The sequence below is a fragment of the Calidris pugnax genome, unplaced genomic scaffold, assembly GCF_001431845.1.
Source record: "Calidris pugnax isolate Ruff unplaced genomic scaffold, ASM143184v1 scaffold44, whole genome shotgun sequence".
Taxonomy (NCBI): Eukaryota; Metazoa; Chordata; class Aves; order Charadriiformes; family Scolopacidae; genus Calidris; species Calidris pugnax.
Window position 1 is genome coordinate 876,849 of NW_015094506.1, and position 14,182 is coordinate 891,030.

Here is a 14,182-nt window from a genome sequence, read left to right on the forward strand (position 1 = left end):
TTCTCTTTTAAGTTAAAGCAGTATATGTTTTATCGAGGTTTCTTTGGAATGGGTTTTTTTAAAAAAAAAAAAAAAAAAAAAGGAAAAAAAAAAAGAAAAAACCCAACGGACTAAATGAGTCTGTGACCTGGTATCTTCTTGAGTTATTGAGAATTGACCTAGAAAAGATACATACATCCTTCTGTTAATCACCGTGTTTTACTGTAGTTTCTATTCCTTGAGCGTGCTTGTCAGAGAAATACATCTCTTGTATTTGAACTTTCATATAGCACTTCCCTCCTTAGACAATTTTCAGTGCCACCAGCCTTTGTGTTTCGAGTGCTGCTGTTGATGGAAGCTGTCCTTACAGCACACACGCTTCAGCTACTTCAAAATGAATGACTGATGGGCACATTAGTGCGTAGTATGTCACAGCTTTGGCATGCCACCCGTTTTTGAAGGCAGCTTAAGGGATGCTATCCAGATGTAGCCAATATGCTGTAACCCATTGCCATCAGGTTGCCTGATGCCTTCTCCTGGTGAACGCAAGCGATTCTCCGACATGGAGTAGTTTCAGGCAGTCTTGCTGCCTCGAGGTGCTGGATAAGCTGTCAGCTAGTTGATAATTTGCCTCTGTTTTACATGCATAAATGCAGTGTTGGGAAGCACTACCTGCCTTGAGCGTGCACAAACCAACCCTCTACTTGTGCGTGTATTTTGGTCTGGGGATGTTGAGGTTTCCTGTCGCTTCACTGTTGGTGCAGGAGAGTACCTGTGGGGAGGTGCAGCTGTAGCTGGTTATGGCAGTAGTCACTGTGACGCCTATCGTTCTGGTGTAGCATCAACTGCCTGACTGTGGGAGCTTTTTTCCCCTCGCTCTTGGGAAGCTGGAAGGGATGTAAAGCAGGGGTGGGTATTGCCTTCACATATGGAAATGCCACGTCTCCTGGCATGCCCAGCCTGGCTCAGTGCCCTGCTCCAGCCCTGGGCTCTGCCAGGTGGAAACCATGCAGAGATTCTGGGTAGTTGGGATCTCTTTGCTCCCCTTAGTTGTGAGTCCATCTCGGGACTGTAAGAAGATGCTCTCTTTGGTGTCTAGCTTTATGTCTTTGTTAGCGGGACACCTGGCTTTAATGTCTTCAAGGAGAGTATCTTGGAAGCCCAGCAGAAAGAAAAAGCTTAAGTGCTTTGACTTCTTGATCTTCCTTGTGGAGACAGACTATTCCTTTCAGACCCGTGCATTGTGTAGACAGTTGTCACTTCTCAAGTCTAGTCATTCCTAAAGAGTCGGGGCCAAAGCAGAGGGTCTCTGGAAGCCTTTCTGCTCGGAGGTGACCTTCACCACCGGCTCCCTCCACGGCTTGGCAGTACCAGGAGACTGGTGTGATCCCACAGGAGGCTCCAGCTCTTGAAGGGGGAGGTACTTGAACTCTTGAATTTTTTCCGAGACCGCAGCAGAGCCTTTGCACAGCAGCTGATCACATTCAGACAGTCTGCACCTTTTTATGGCAGCAGAGGGAACCAAAAGGCTTAACGAGTCCTGTTGGCTCCTCCAGAAAAGGAAGGAGGGATTTATGTTGTTCTGCAATAAAATAAATAAATAGAATAGAAATAATAAAAAGCCAAATACGTTTTCTGACTTGTGTGAAATACGTGTCTAATAAACTTGCTGGAAACTGAGGGAGATTTATGCATCGTCTGCTGTCCTGCATGTACCCGAGTAATTCCTTGAGAGAAAGTAAGGAGTGAGGAAAGCAACAAAGAGATCCCTGCAGGAGTAGCAATTGCTGTGAGAACATGGGATGTTGCCCCTTCTCCTATTGCATGCATGCACTGAACCTCTAAAGACACCTGGAAACAGTGTAACATTTCAGGCCAAAACATCTATTCAGAAAAAAAACAAACATAGACAAGTGGGATTAACTTTGGTCTCCTGAGAAAATACCATTTGGGTGTCAGGGTCAATACCAGTTCCCGAAGCAAAACAAACAAACAGACTCTTCCTTTGCAATGGATCATTAAGTTGCTGGAAAGCGCATGTGCTTGTATGAGAGTGTGCGTGTTTGCATTGCATGGTTCTCAATTTGCCTGAGATTTAAATGTCTGCGTTTGTATTTGAGGCTAAGGGAATTGCGTGTGGAAGAGAAAATGCATCTAGCCAGGAGCACTGTGGAAATGAAGAGATCTGATTGACCAACTAAACTGAATTTCAGTTGCTCAGGAACACTGCAGCGAGTAGTTTCCGTACCTGCTCAGCTCAGGATCCCCTCAAAATGCAGGTAGCAGATGTCTTAGATGACATCTTCAGCGGGGCCAGCTGTTGGCGTGCCTCGAAGACAAGCACACAGTTGTTAGTTGCACGGGTTTGGCTAATGATACTGTGCTGCCCGCATTTGAAAACCTGGCTCAGCATCCGCCCCCATGGTTTGCAAGGTGTTGATGGTACCTGAGGCACGGTGCTGCTCCACCGCCGTGCAGGGTGTGTGCTGGTACGGCTTCAGTGGGAACAGAGTCAGGGCTGTAGCACACACAGCTGTCAGCGAGTGGTGAGGGTGCTCTGTGAACCCGGAGTAATTCTGTCCGTGCAGTGTTGCAGTGACGTGCCCGTGATTGCTTCTTTAGTCATCGTAGACATCTGTTGGGTTTGCGAACAGTGAGAAAATAAAAGGGAAGCAGGAAGGAGTGAATAATGTTCCTGTGACAAAAGCACTTGCTGAATTCACATGGCGGAGTGAGCTCTGGAGGCTCCTTCCAGTCCTCCTCTTCTGTGACTCTGCACCGACTGAGCTCCACGGGAATTAAAGTTTCCCTCTGTCTCACCCTTCCCGGAGTAGCGGCTGTGTCTTGAGCCTGGTAGTCCCGTGTTTCTTGTCAGGATGATGCTGTGCCCACCACAAGTCCCTGCAGCTGCAGTTACAGCGGGTGATAAGCTATCAGGTCCTGCCCTCTGCCACGTTCACTCCCCCCTCATCCTCACCAGTGAACTTGCGGCGAGGTCGATTTTGAGACTGAAACACAGAACGGGGGGGTGGGAGAAGGAAAACCCTTCAGCCCTTATCCCATGCAGTATCCCTAGGGCAGTGCAGTCGGAAACCTCAGCGTATCCGCTGCACGGCTCTCCTCCCACTCCTTTCAGGGGGGTCTGGAGGGAAGGATGGGCTTTGCACGGTGCCCAGGAAGGTTGCAGCAAATCTGTTCAGTGTTTGAGAGCTTCACCAGCTATCGAGGCTGGTTGCCTATTTTTACCCGTGCATATGCTGCAGGGAAAATAAGAAGGGTGTGTTCTTAAAAAGCAGTCGTTCCTGAGTGAATTGTCTCCCCAGCACCGCTCTCTTCCTTCAGCGTGTAGTGGATGCGAAAGCATTGTCAAAGCTAATGGTGGGTGAAGATGACACATAAAAACACTCTCCACTGCTCGACGGTAATGGGAGCTGCAGCCCATTTGACTGGAAGCGATAGCAGCAGCTGTCTCTCCTAGCGCACCCATAGCTGTGTCCCTTCTGCCATCATCCCTCCAGGCACGCTCCCACGTGGCCCTTTCGCCTGCACTGGTGTTAGACACCTTCCTAGCCGTGTCCGGGGCTCTCCTAGGGAGTGGCTTCTTCACAAGGTTTCTGGTTTCCTTCTCAATTTGGATTGTGATGAGGTTTCATGTCAAACCCACAGGCTGCGGGAAGTGGTGGGGTTGACTTGGGGTTTTTGCCTGAGACGTAGCATCCAGCTTGGATGTTCCTCGAGCATCACTGTGATGCATCCTTCCCATAAATTGTTAAAACTAAAACCGCGTGTTGGGTTGGGAGGTCAAACCTTGTTCCTCTTTCACCCAGGGGGAGGTTACTGGAGTGACCGTGTCACATACCACGCCTGGTGCAGCGTGTTACTAATTATTGCGCACGGGCGCAGGCAGCCCCATTCCTTACATTCTCATTTCTGTTTGTTACTAATTAGGAGTCATCATGCTGGTGGTCTCCGCTGCTCCCCACGTATAGTCCGTAGGGTGGGCATCTGCCAGAATGTGGTGTTTACTTCCAACTAGAGCTAAGCAGCTGTTTCCCCCCTCCTGCTATTCCCCTGAAGTTTCAGACTTCCCTGTTTTTTAAAAATGTGAAATCCCTACAAGTGTAGCTGTGGAGAATTACAGGTCGCCACTTCTGTTGTGAAACATAACTTGGTGCAAAGGAAAGTTGGGGACACCAGGCTGTGCAGTACACTCTGATAAAGAACTAAAGGATGGTTAGGAAATAGAAAGCAAGCGTGGGTATATATGGTGAATTCTTGAAGGTGACCTGTAAAGTGCTTTAAAAATGGAATTGTCCCTTTAACAATATGCAAACAGCAACAGGAAAGGTAGCGTTTGGTCACGTACTTTTCTTATATATATATTTTAAAACCTCTGAAGTTCTCCGAAATCGCTGCAGCAGGCTGTCCCCGCTGTGCTGCGGTGCCCCAGAATGCTCTGATGTCCCTGGTGCCCCACTGGGCGATTGATCTACCCCATACAGGTTCTGCACGGTGGTGATTGCATATTACGAGATGGCACAGCTTAGCATGGCCTATGATCATACTATTTTATATCCCTTTCAGATAATACATCCGGAAATGTTTTTAGAGATTGTGAAAAACTGTTGCTCTTTTTAAGCAGTGTTTTTCCATCCTCCTTTCAAAATCTGTCCTTTTTCCAGTGAGTGGAGAGGTGAAATGAGTGGAGATAATTGCCTGAGCCATATGTGCCAGCAAACCAAGTGGATGCACTCCATGGTCTGGTATTTTAATTTCCGAGTTCCTGTCAGTGCTGCTGAAAATAGTTTGCTCTTTAGATGCTCTTGGTTCTGCTACTTTGGGATGACTCAAAATGTGTCCGTGGAATTTTGCAGCTTTAAGCTTTTGCAGTTTGGCTGCTGATGACCGAGTTGCCTCTGTTTTCTCTCGATATCTCTTCTATCTCATCCTTCAGCTGGGCTGAAACTTGTGTTGTGCAGGGACAGTGGAGGAGCCACAAAAATTCCTTCTTGACTGGGGCCATGAAACTTATTCTGGTAAATTTGGTCTACTGAGCATGGTCGTATGGCTTAGATCTAAACTTCTGTAAACTTCTGTATAGCATCTGACTAGCTTGTGAGGTTAAGGGATAAAGCAAATCACCACAACTGCACCAGTGGAGGAGGTGCAAATGGTCTAGGATGAGTGTTTTTGTCTTCTACTTACTTCTGTGCTTCATAAATAGTTGCCAAATATGTATCATGCACCAAGTTTCTTCAAAACATCATCACACCGTGCAGCTCATTAAACTGTGTGATGCACAGTGACCATCCTGGATAAGTCCATGCACTGTCACTAGAAGATACACGCTGATACAGGCCCAAACTTATTAAAACTGTACTTCCAAAGATTTTCCTTTGCTCTTGGCGCTCTGCTGTCCCAGTCCTGTGGCCTGCAAGAGCCCCTGAGGTTGACCAGAGCCCTGAAAAATTGGAAACATGAAGGAAGTCAAGGCTGATGGGAAGGGTGTGCCTTCTTCGTGCAGCTCGTTTTGCGAGGCTGCCAGTAGGACAGCCAGTGCTTAGGCTTATTTCCACCAAAGGACTGGGCTTTCCGTCATTGTGCAGTGGTTTCTCAAGAACATGTGGCCAGTGTCTCCTGAGATGCATCACCTGGAGAAGCAGGAGTCCCAGGAACTTCACCAAGAGCGGACAAAGGCAGCAAAAAAGAGATGTGGGAGGCAGCCCAGCTTTTGATAATCCCTGACTAAACCACTTGGCACCAGGCTTATCCCCTGAGCTGCTGATACAACAGTTGGAAATAGCCTCTCTGCAAGGCCTGGGACTGCCTGAGAAGTCAAGTTAAGGGTAGATGTTCTGCAAATCCACCCCCTCAGCCTTTTCTCTGGAAATGCACATCATCTATGAGCAGTGAGAGAGGAGGGGGGAAGGTATTTTCACGAGGGCCGTGAACTCCATAAAGAATGGGTGAGCCTGAATAAACTTGTTTCCCCATTCCTGTCTCGACAAGGTAACCTACCTTTAAAAAACACAAAGTGCACAACAGGCACTTGTAGTTACTCCTCCGAGAAACAGAAATGACCGTGTTGTGGGACGTTTGATTGACAACTGCTGCGGCAGCTCTGGCTTGGCATTAAAGTGCCTTATGGCTTGCTGGAGCTATCGAGCAGGTCACGCAGAAGCCGTGGCAAACGTCAGTTGTTGGACCTGTGGTCAGTGCATCCCTTCAAAGCCGAGGGTTTGTCAGGCAAAGTACCTTGTCAGGCAGGGCAGATAATGTCAAATAAAAAGCAATTTTGAGGTATGGTGCTAGCAGAAGAGCTATTTGGGTAAGCGCCTCAAAGCCCATACCCTGGCAGCTTGGTCTGAGACTGGTTTACCATAACCTACAGAAATCTTTCTTTCAAGCTGCTTATGATTTTTCATCTATTGTACATTATCTATCCCCTCGCTGCCAGATATTGCATTTTTCAATTATGCGTAAATTGTCTCCACTTCCTCTTCTTTCCCTGAGCTATAAAAGAATTTCCTCAAAGCCCCCTGTGCCTCCTAAACCTGCTGATCCTCTTGGTGGCATCTCCCCAGTTGCGCCTCTCTCTCCCTGGCAAACTTGCAGCCTTTAGCACAAAATTGTGCCTTTTGGCTGAACGAAGGCTTATCCTTCCTGAGTGTGTGTCTCCCCGGCCTGCAGGCTCATTGCATGGTTTCACTCAGTCTTCCCCTGTTTTGGTGGTGCTCCATCACTTGGTGACCTCAGTGCTCATCACAGCGAAGTGGGTTTTCTTACCAGGCTGTAAGACTACCTGTATCAGTGTTCTTCACTTGTTAGCATTTGGAGATATAGTGGTCCTGTGAAAAGGTGGTGGGTGCTATAGGAGCTTCTTCCTGTTCCACCACTATAGTAAATTGGCAAGATTTTGCATTAAAATATTATGAAAATATCTATGTACATGTATACACACACATGCTTTAATTCTAAATTGCCAACTGGCTACTTTACCCACACTTGTGATACATTGCCCCTGTACTCGGCACTGGTGAGGCCACACCTCGAGTATTGTGTCCAGTTTTGGGCACCTCAATCCAAGAGAGATATCGAGGTGCTGGAGCGAGTGCAGAGGAGGGCAACGAAACTAGTGAAGGGCCTAGAAGACAAATCATACGAAGAGCGGCTGAAGGAGCTGGGGCTGTTCAGTATGAGGAAGAGGAGGCTGAGGGGAGACCTCATCACTCTCTACAACTACTTGAAAGGACACTGTAGAGAGGTTGGGGCTGGTCTCTTCTCACAGGTAATTAACAATAGAACGAGAGGGAACGGCTTCAAGCTCCAACAGGGTAGGTTTAGATTGAACATTAGGAAGGAATTCTTCACAGAGAGAGTGGTCGGGCATTGGAACAGGCTGCCCAGGGAGGTGGTTGAGTCACCGTCCCTGGCTGTGTTTAAGGGACGTTTAGATGCGGTACTGAGGGATATGGTGTAGGGGAGGACTTTGTAGAGTAGGGTAGATGGTTGGACTCAATGATCCCAAGGGTCTCTTCCAACCTCTATGATTCTATGATTCTATGATTCTATTCTACATCTGGGTTATTTAAGGGCACAGTAAGCACACTAACAGAAGATGCGGATCTGTGATTCGTGTAGGTGACTGAAAATCTCCAGGCCTGTTCCCAGTAGTAATACTGGTCTCCGGTGGAGAGAGGCCATGATCTGAATTCAGTTTTGAGTTCATCTGAATCAGTCCCCATAACCAGCTCCTCCATCTGGCAGCCTGAGGTCTGACCACGCTGTGATTTATGGCTCCTCTGGCACGAGCTGCAGTTTGCTTTCCAGGACAGGCGAGCCGAGAATGTCCTTATCCCTGTGTGCTAAGTTAGCACCTTTCCTAAGAGCATTAGTTCACACTGTGAAGGGATTGGGTCCAAGCCTGGTCCAGCCTTGGCTTCCAGCTCTGCTGAGCTAAATCCCTGGCAGCTGGTGAATCTTGTCCAGATTTACACCAGAGTAGATGAGCGTAAGGCTATGGCCTAGGACTTTCCCATTCTCTCTGGTTTTGTGGGGTTATTGTTAAAAGCATACTTTTGTTTGTTTGTAATCCCACAGGAATAAGTAGTAAAGGCTGCTTGAGTAATTTAGGATTCGTTCCCTCAAAGACACTTGAATGTTTGGAAGACATTCAGGTTTCTCTGGGCAGAATAATTCTTTATTGAACCTCTCTTTTACTCATCATGCTGTTTTATGTTGTGTATTTTATTTCTTCTAATAAAGCAGTTGATTGGAATTTCCTAACTCTATTTCTTACCCCATCCCCTTGTTGTACCTCTTTTCTACAAACTGTTTATCTCCAGACTGCTCGTATCTTGCTAGTTCCATATGAGCTTCAAGACTGCTCAACAGCAGTTTTATGGTCTCAGTATATATTTGGTTTTTTTAGATCCCTTCTGTGCATTCATTTGGTCTTATTGAGTTATAAAATGTAGGCTAAATTTATCCCTTGTTTAAGTCCATTGACTTCAGTAGGTGTTTGCTATAGAAAGAATTTGGCACATTGATTAAATGAGTATACTTTCACATTTCTTTTTCTTCTTCATTTTTTTCCCAGGCTTATCTAGATCATGAATTTTATCTCCTGCTTAAGACTTCTGTGTCCTTTGTACAGAACACATAGGGAAATAACTACTGAGTGCTTCATCCATCTGGATTCTTGTTATGTGATCCCCTGCTTTGTTCAACAATAGACCCATTCTGTCCCCTGTATTTTCCTTGGTTATATTTATAAAAACATATACTTGTTTCCCATTATGCTTTCAAGCTAAAAGCAAAACAAAACCCCTACTGTTTGTCTCCTTAACTTTATGGCTTATAATATTTTACCTCCAGCATATATTCAGACTTCATAACTTCTTTTCTGTTTCCTCTCTTGTTTCTTTTCTCATTTGAGAAATGAGTTTGCATCATGCCAAGAGCCAGAGAAGCCATTTGGTTTGACGCACTTGTTTCTCTCTAGGAATGGAATCGCTTTCACATGTATTTGTTCCAGGTTAACCTTTAGGATATCCTACCCTTTGCATTTCAAAATGCAGGTCACTGTTTTCTCATATATTTTTTTTTTTTAATTGAAGATAAATTTGTTTTTCTGAAGAGCAGGTCTAAATCCTTTCCTTAGTACTTGGTTCATGCAGAAGGATCACTAAGAGTTTTCTTCCAGGTTTTTAGTATACACCTCCCTGCTATCACCAAATTTAGCATTACCTCATGTCTCGTTGCATTCCCCGTTGAAACGTGTTATCGTTACCTTCACAGTTCACAAAGTCCTCTGACCTATATATTACAGAATGGCAGGTCTTTCCCAAGAGCTAACTCAGCAATTAAAATTTCCCACTGGCACAGATGGTTATGATAATAGGACATCATATATTTATATATAGAGAAAGTGAGAGAGAAGGAGAGAGAGAGCACTCCTACATTTTTTCAAAGCAGTATACAAACATTAGCTAATTAACCGTAATAACAGCTCTGCAAGGAAATTAAATGTGATTATTCCCATTTTATAGATGGAAAGGCTCAGGAAAGCAGACTTAAGTCACATGGCAGACGCCAGCACAAGATGTCATTATTGAGGGGTGGGAGGAGATATGAGGACCAAGCGGGATCCTGGCATGGCCGCTGTTCAGTCCAGCGGGCTGCTGGATGCCAGGTGAGATCTTTCCTGAAATCCGGCTGGTTTACACCTTCTGTATGGTCTTGATTTGTCTGTGGTGTGCTCCTTTATTTGAGAGAGAGTTAAATTGTTATTTTCATAGCTCATCCTTCTTTACGTGACTTGCTTTTGTTGCTACCCTGAAGCCAGAAGAGGTGCTTGATGCTGGAAGTTTATTTTCTGTCCAAGTTTTTTGGCCATGAAAAAGCAGGTTTGTGCTGTAGCTGGACTGAGGACATCCACCTGGTTTCAGTGCAGGGAGCTCCAGCAGCATTTTCTGCACGTGGCTGCAGTTGGAGTTGAAATACAATCACTGAGGCTCTTGTCAGAGGCTCTGACCGGCTGTAAAAAATGTAGTGGTTGAGTAGTGAATTGTTATTTAGTTTAAGTGACACTTTTTTTTTGTCATCTCATCCGCTTCACCCACTGTGGGGAGGGTGTGGGTGTGTGTCCCAGTCTGTGAATGGAAATTGAGCTTCAGTGAGCACAGAGCTCACCCCGCAGCAGCGCTGGGCAGACGTACCCTGTTCCCCTGCTCCCTGCTCGAAGCTTTTACAACTTAGCTCTTGTTCATGCTCTTAGAGGCATGAACAAGGGACACAACTCATTTACACTTACCAGTTACCAGCCCTCTCTTGTGCCTTGGCTTATCCACATACCCACAGTTTATCAGGGCAGTGGATTAGTAACCCTTTGGGTCTCACAGCTTTTCTGGAAGCCTTTTTATGCAAGGGGAGTTTGAGGCGATGTCCGTGTCAGATTCAAGTGGGCAATGTGGCCCTGAGGCTGTGATAATGGTTCCTAGGATTTGAGTGTAAGATTTGGATTTGGTCTTGCTAATGAAATAAAATATGAAATCCAGTTGCCCTTTCCTCATCTTTTCTCACCTTGCCTGTCACTTTGGGTTTTTGAGAACTGGGCAGAAGTGTTGTATCGTGTTATCAGCTGCTATTTTTAACCTGTGCAAGCAGCAGTGTAGATAACCTGTACACTTTGCAACCATTCCTGGAATGTAAGTCTTTCAAATAACCTTCCTCTTACAGCACACGTGCAGAGTCAGATGCAGAGGTTGCAAGCGTTTTGGAAAAAGATAGTGGAATTTTGAATGTTGTTTGCTTTTTTTGTATTCAGGTAACCATCTGGCCAAACACCTGAAAGTGGGGTAGTACGGTGTTTACTCTTTCATTATCAGTCGCCAGCAATAGCAAAACTTCTCCATGGGGAGTTGTCCTGGTGAGGGCACAGCAGGAGCATTTAAATTGAAAATAGTTGTACTATCTGAATTTTTCTGTGCCTAATGGAAACTACAGCAGGGAGCTGGAGGAAACAAAACCCGTTTCTTTTTCTGCGATGTCACTATCGTAACTTAAAATGTAATGAAGCCTGGTTTATCTCTGGTTGGCCTTCCACCCAGAAAGCAGGGAAGCAGTGCAAAGCCGTGCTGGATGATGAAGGGCTCTTACTCACTGTCCCACCCCTCTGCACAATAGAAGTGCCTTCTCAGCAGCAGGCATCTCTATAAAACCTGAAATCTCTCCAAAAGTGAGCACTGCCCCTGTGGGAGCTGAACCTGTGTGTGGCCGCCTGTGCCTGAGATGTGTCCAGCGGCTTCCCCTGGTCCCTGCCACTGACGGTGACCCATCTTGCCTCCTTGACATCACCCTGTCAGCTGGTGAAGCTTTGTTATTCCCGTGTTACTGAAGAATGGGGTTGTTTTTGGGAGGGTGAGGGAAGGAGCAGGATGCAGGTGGATGCCCTGGGAGACTGTGGTCCCTGTGGGCTTGGAAGCCGCATCCCTGGAAGTGTTGAAAGCCAGGTTGGATGTGGCTTTGAGGAACGTAGTGTAGTGGAAGGTGCCCCAGGAGAGCTGGCACTAGGTGATATTTAAGGTCTCTTCCAGCTCTGACCATTCTATGATTCTATGACTGAAGCTGCTCTATAGGGGACATTGCCCTGAGCCCTGCCCAGCCCTCGGGTGACTGCAGCAAACAGGGGAGCAGGCATAAAGCAGGTACTGGTGAATTTTAAGGGTTTGCGCCGCACATCAGGCCTCTCTAAAGCAAGGAGAGGTGAGGACGCACTGCAGTTTCCCCCGAGTAGCCATAGCCGTGTCCCCCCATGGATGCTGGCTGGGAGGTGGACCTCACCGAGGAGGCTGCCATCCAACAGCAGTGATCTCTGCCCTAGTCAGCCCTGGGCCTTTGAGAGGAAACTCCATGTTGTGTTAATTGTCCTTGGTTTGCGCAGGGCTTCAGTGTTCAAATGGGTTATCCTGGCCACGGGGGTGGAATTGGACTCGGTAAGGCCTAGTGTGGATTGGGTTTATGAAGGAAGGTAAATCTAGCAGTGCCGCTTTCAGAGGAGCCTCTCTTGGAAAGTGGCTTCACTCCATCAGGCTGAATGTTATTGTTCGTTTGCTTTATTCTTTCTCAAAATCCAACATCTGTGAAGTTAATTCCATACGTTGGGAACTGTGCTGGCAAACATCTGCCGGCCGGTGGCGAGGTCCTGGAGCGACATTATCCATCTAGGCGAGCCCCACGCGGAGAGCTGGGCTTGCGATGTGGGTTTGTCACCTGAGCCAAGGTTTTTAGTTGTCTTCTGAGAGCAGCATCATGTGCTGCTGCCCTAAATCCCTGCTTTGCCTATGGTATTGGCAGGTGCCTTAGAGCTTCCCCCATGTGCCTGACCCTGGGGGAGCTGATGGCCCGGCTGGGGTTGTTTTCAGCTGATGATGAGCAGAGGCTATGGAAGAGCAACGTGCGACAAAGCGGCATCACAAGGATACATGGGATTAGAGATGGTCTCTGGAGTTGCTGTTTATATTCTGAGTTAAATTAAGGCTTCTGAAATTTGGAGTCAAGGGGAAAAGGGGTTTGCTGGGAGATGTAGCTCACAAAAGCTCATTACAGAGGCCTGGGTAAAAGGGCCCTTAGGAATCTGATGGAATGGTTATATGAAATATTGAGAAAAAACAGACTGTATTCACAATTTTGCCCTTAAATATACTTCCCTGTCTTCATTAAAGTCGGCGGCAACCTTGCATATACATCTGAGGTCAGAGTTTCGCATAATAAAAGAGGCAGGCTTAGGGTGTTTATTGTTGGTGTGCAGATTGACTCTGCAGGGGATAAATGCAGTTTATTTTCATATGGTGTAGTGTAAGAACGCTTCAAGGAATCACAGGCACCAGCAGGGGCTTAAAGCAAAATCTGGAAAAAATACTCACATACTTAAAAAATTAAAGTACAAATAATAATTTTATTTCAAGCTTATCATTATGATGTTTTTTCATTCTGCAGAAAAATAAGATTTAAAAATTGGGTTTCATATGGCACTAATGGATTGGTTACATAGTTTGAGCAGGTTTATGCTCAAGCTACGAAAAACCTTGAGACGTGGCTGTGTAGTGTAAAAGAATATTGATGCCGTCTCTGTGAAGTTTTCTATGCATTAACAAGTGGCCTGGATGAAGTAGGAGTAAGATGTGCAATACCCAGTTATCTGAAGATGGCAAATTGGTCATGCTTTTCACATAGCTGCAGCAGCTGCTGGACGGAAAGTATAGGAAGACCAGGAGAGTGAAGAGTGAAGAACGGGCAGCTGCTTGTGGTGTTGGAATTAGCATAGGTGTGTGGAAATACTAATACACTTGGGGTAGAAATACTATCAGCCAGAAATTAAAAAGAGATTATTAAAATGCAGAGGAGCAGAGAAAGCCTGAGGATACCTCACATAACTAGCTAATCAAATGCGAGTATTCAGTTTGATGTGTTGCAGAAAGCAAATGTTATTTGCCTTCCAGGACTACAAGAGAATATGTCCAAGAGCAAATAATGCATTCTTAAGTGGACCTGCTTAGCATTCCTGTGCGCTGGGGTAAAATAAGCTGGTTTGCACTTGAGCATGAGAAAGGACCTGGATTTTTTTCTTGATGTTGGTTATGCCAGTGGGAACTAGCTCTGGCTCAAAGTCACACTTAAACTTATTGTGTGTTCTTCTGTCATGCAAGCAGCTTAAAACTGAAATCACTTTGGCAATGGTATTATTTTTTTTTCATTTTATGCCATTTTTCAAAGGTTCTGGGAAAGTGGAAATTATGTTAGATGTCTCGTTTCTTGGCTGAGGGGCACCCCGCTGATCCATTGCTCTGTTGCTTGGGTGTGCTCCCAGCCTTAACAGACCTTTCTCAACCCTTTAACACCGCTAACGGGTTAAATCTTGCTGCCTGCATTGCATGAATGGCCTGACAAAGGAAGCTTTGCTGCTTTTTTCGCCCCTGCTATGCTCATATGGCAAAAAACCTAAAAGGTCCTCTATCTGCTCGTGAACAGCACTGAGACAGCTAAGCACAGAAGGTAGGGATTTTGAGGGTTGTGGCCAGAGTACCAACAAAGACTTGCTGCTCTCTTTTCAAAGTACCTTACCTTTCAGGTGCTTTTGATGATAATGTGTGCCCTGTGACCCCTTCAGTCATTCCTGTGCATCTTATAAAGGTCACATCCC

At 46.0% G+C, this 14,182-nt stretch overlaps 1 protein-coding gene across 2 annotated transcripts in view; it reads left to right on the forward strand.

Moving 5' to 3' along the window:
• BTBD11 (BTB (POZ) domain containing 11) overlaps positions 1-14,182 on the forward strand; it is a 178,846-nt gene that overhangs the window by 14,911 nt on the left and 149,753 nt on the right. The window contains exon 1 of one of the 2 annotated variants that reach the window (XM_014964253.1): positions 9,629-9,673. The exons of the other annotated variant lie outside the window; for it this stretch is intronic. Within the exon in view, the coding sequence (XP_014819739.1) occupies positions 9,667-9,673 (7 nt within the window). The 5' untranslated portion in view covers positions 9,629-9,666. Of the gene's footprint in view, positions 1-9,628; positions 9,674-14,182 lie in introns of those variants that run through there. 2 annotated transcript variants of the gene reach the window in all.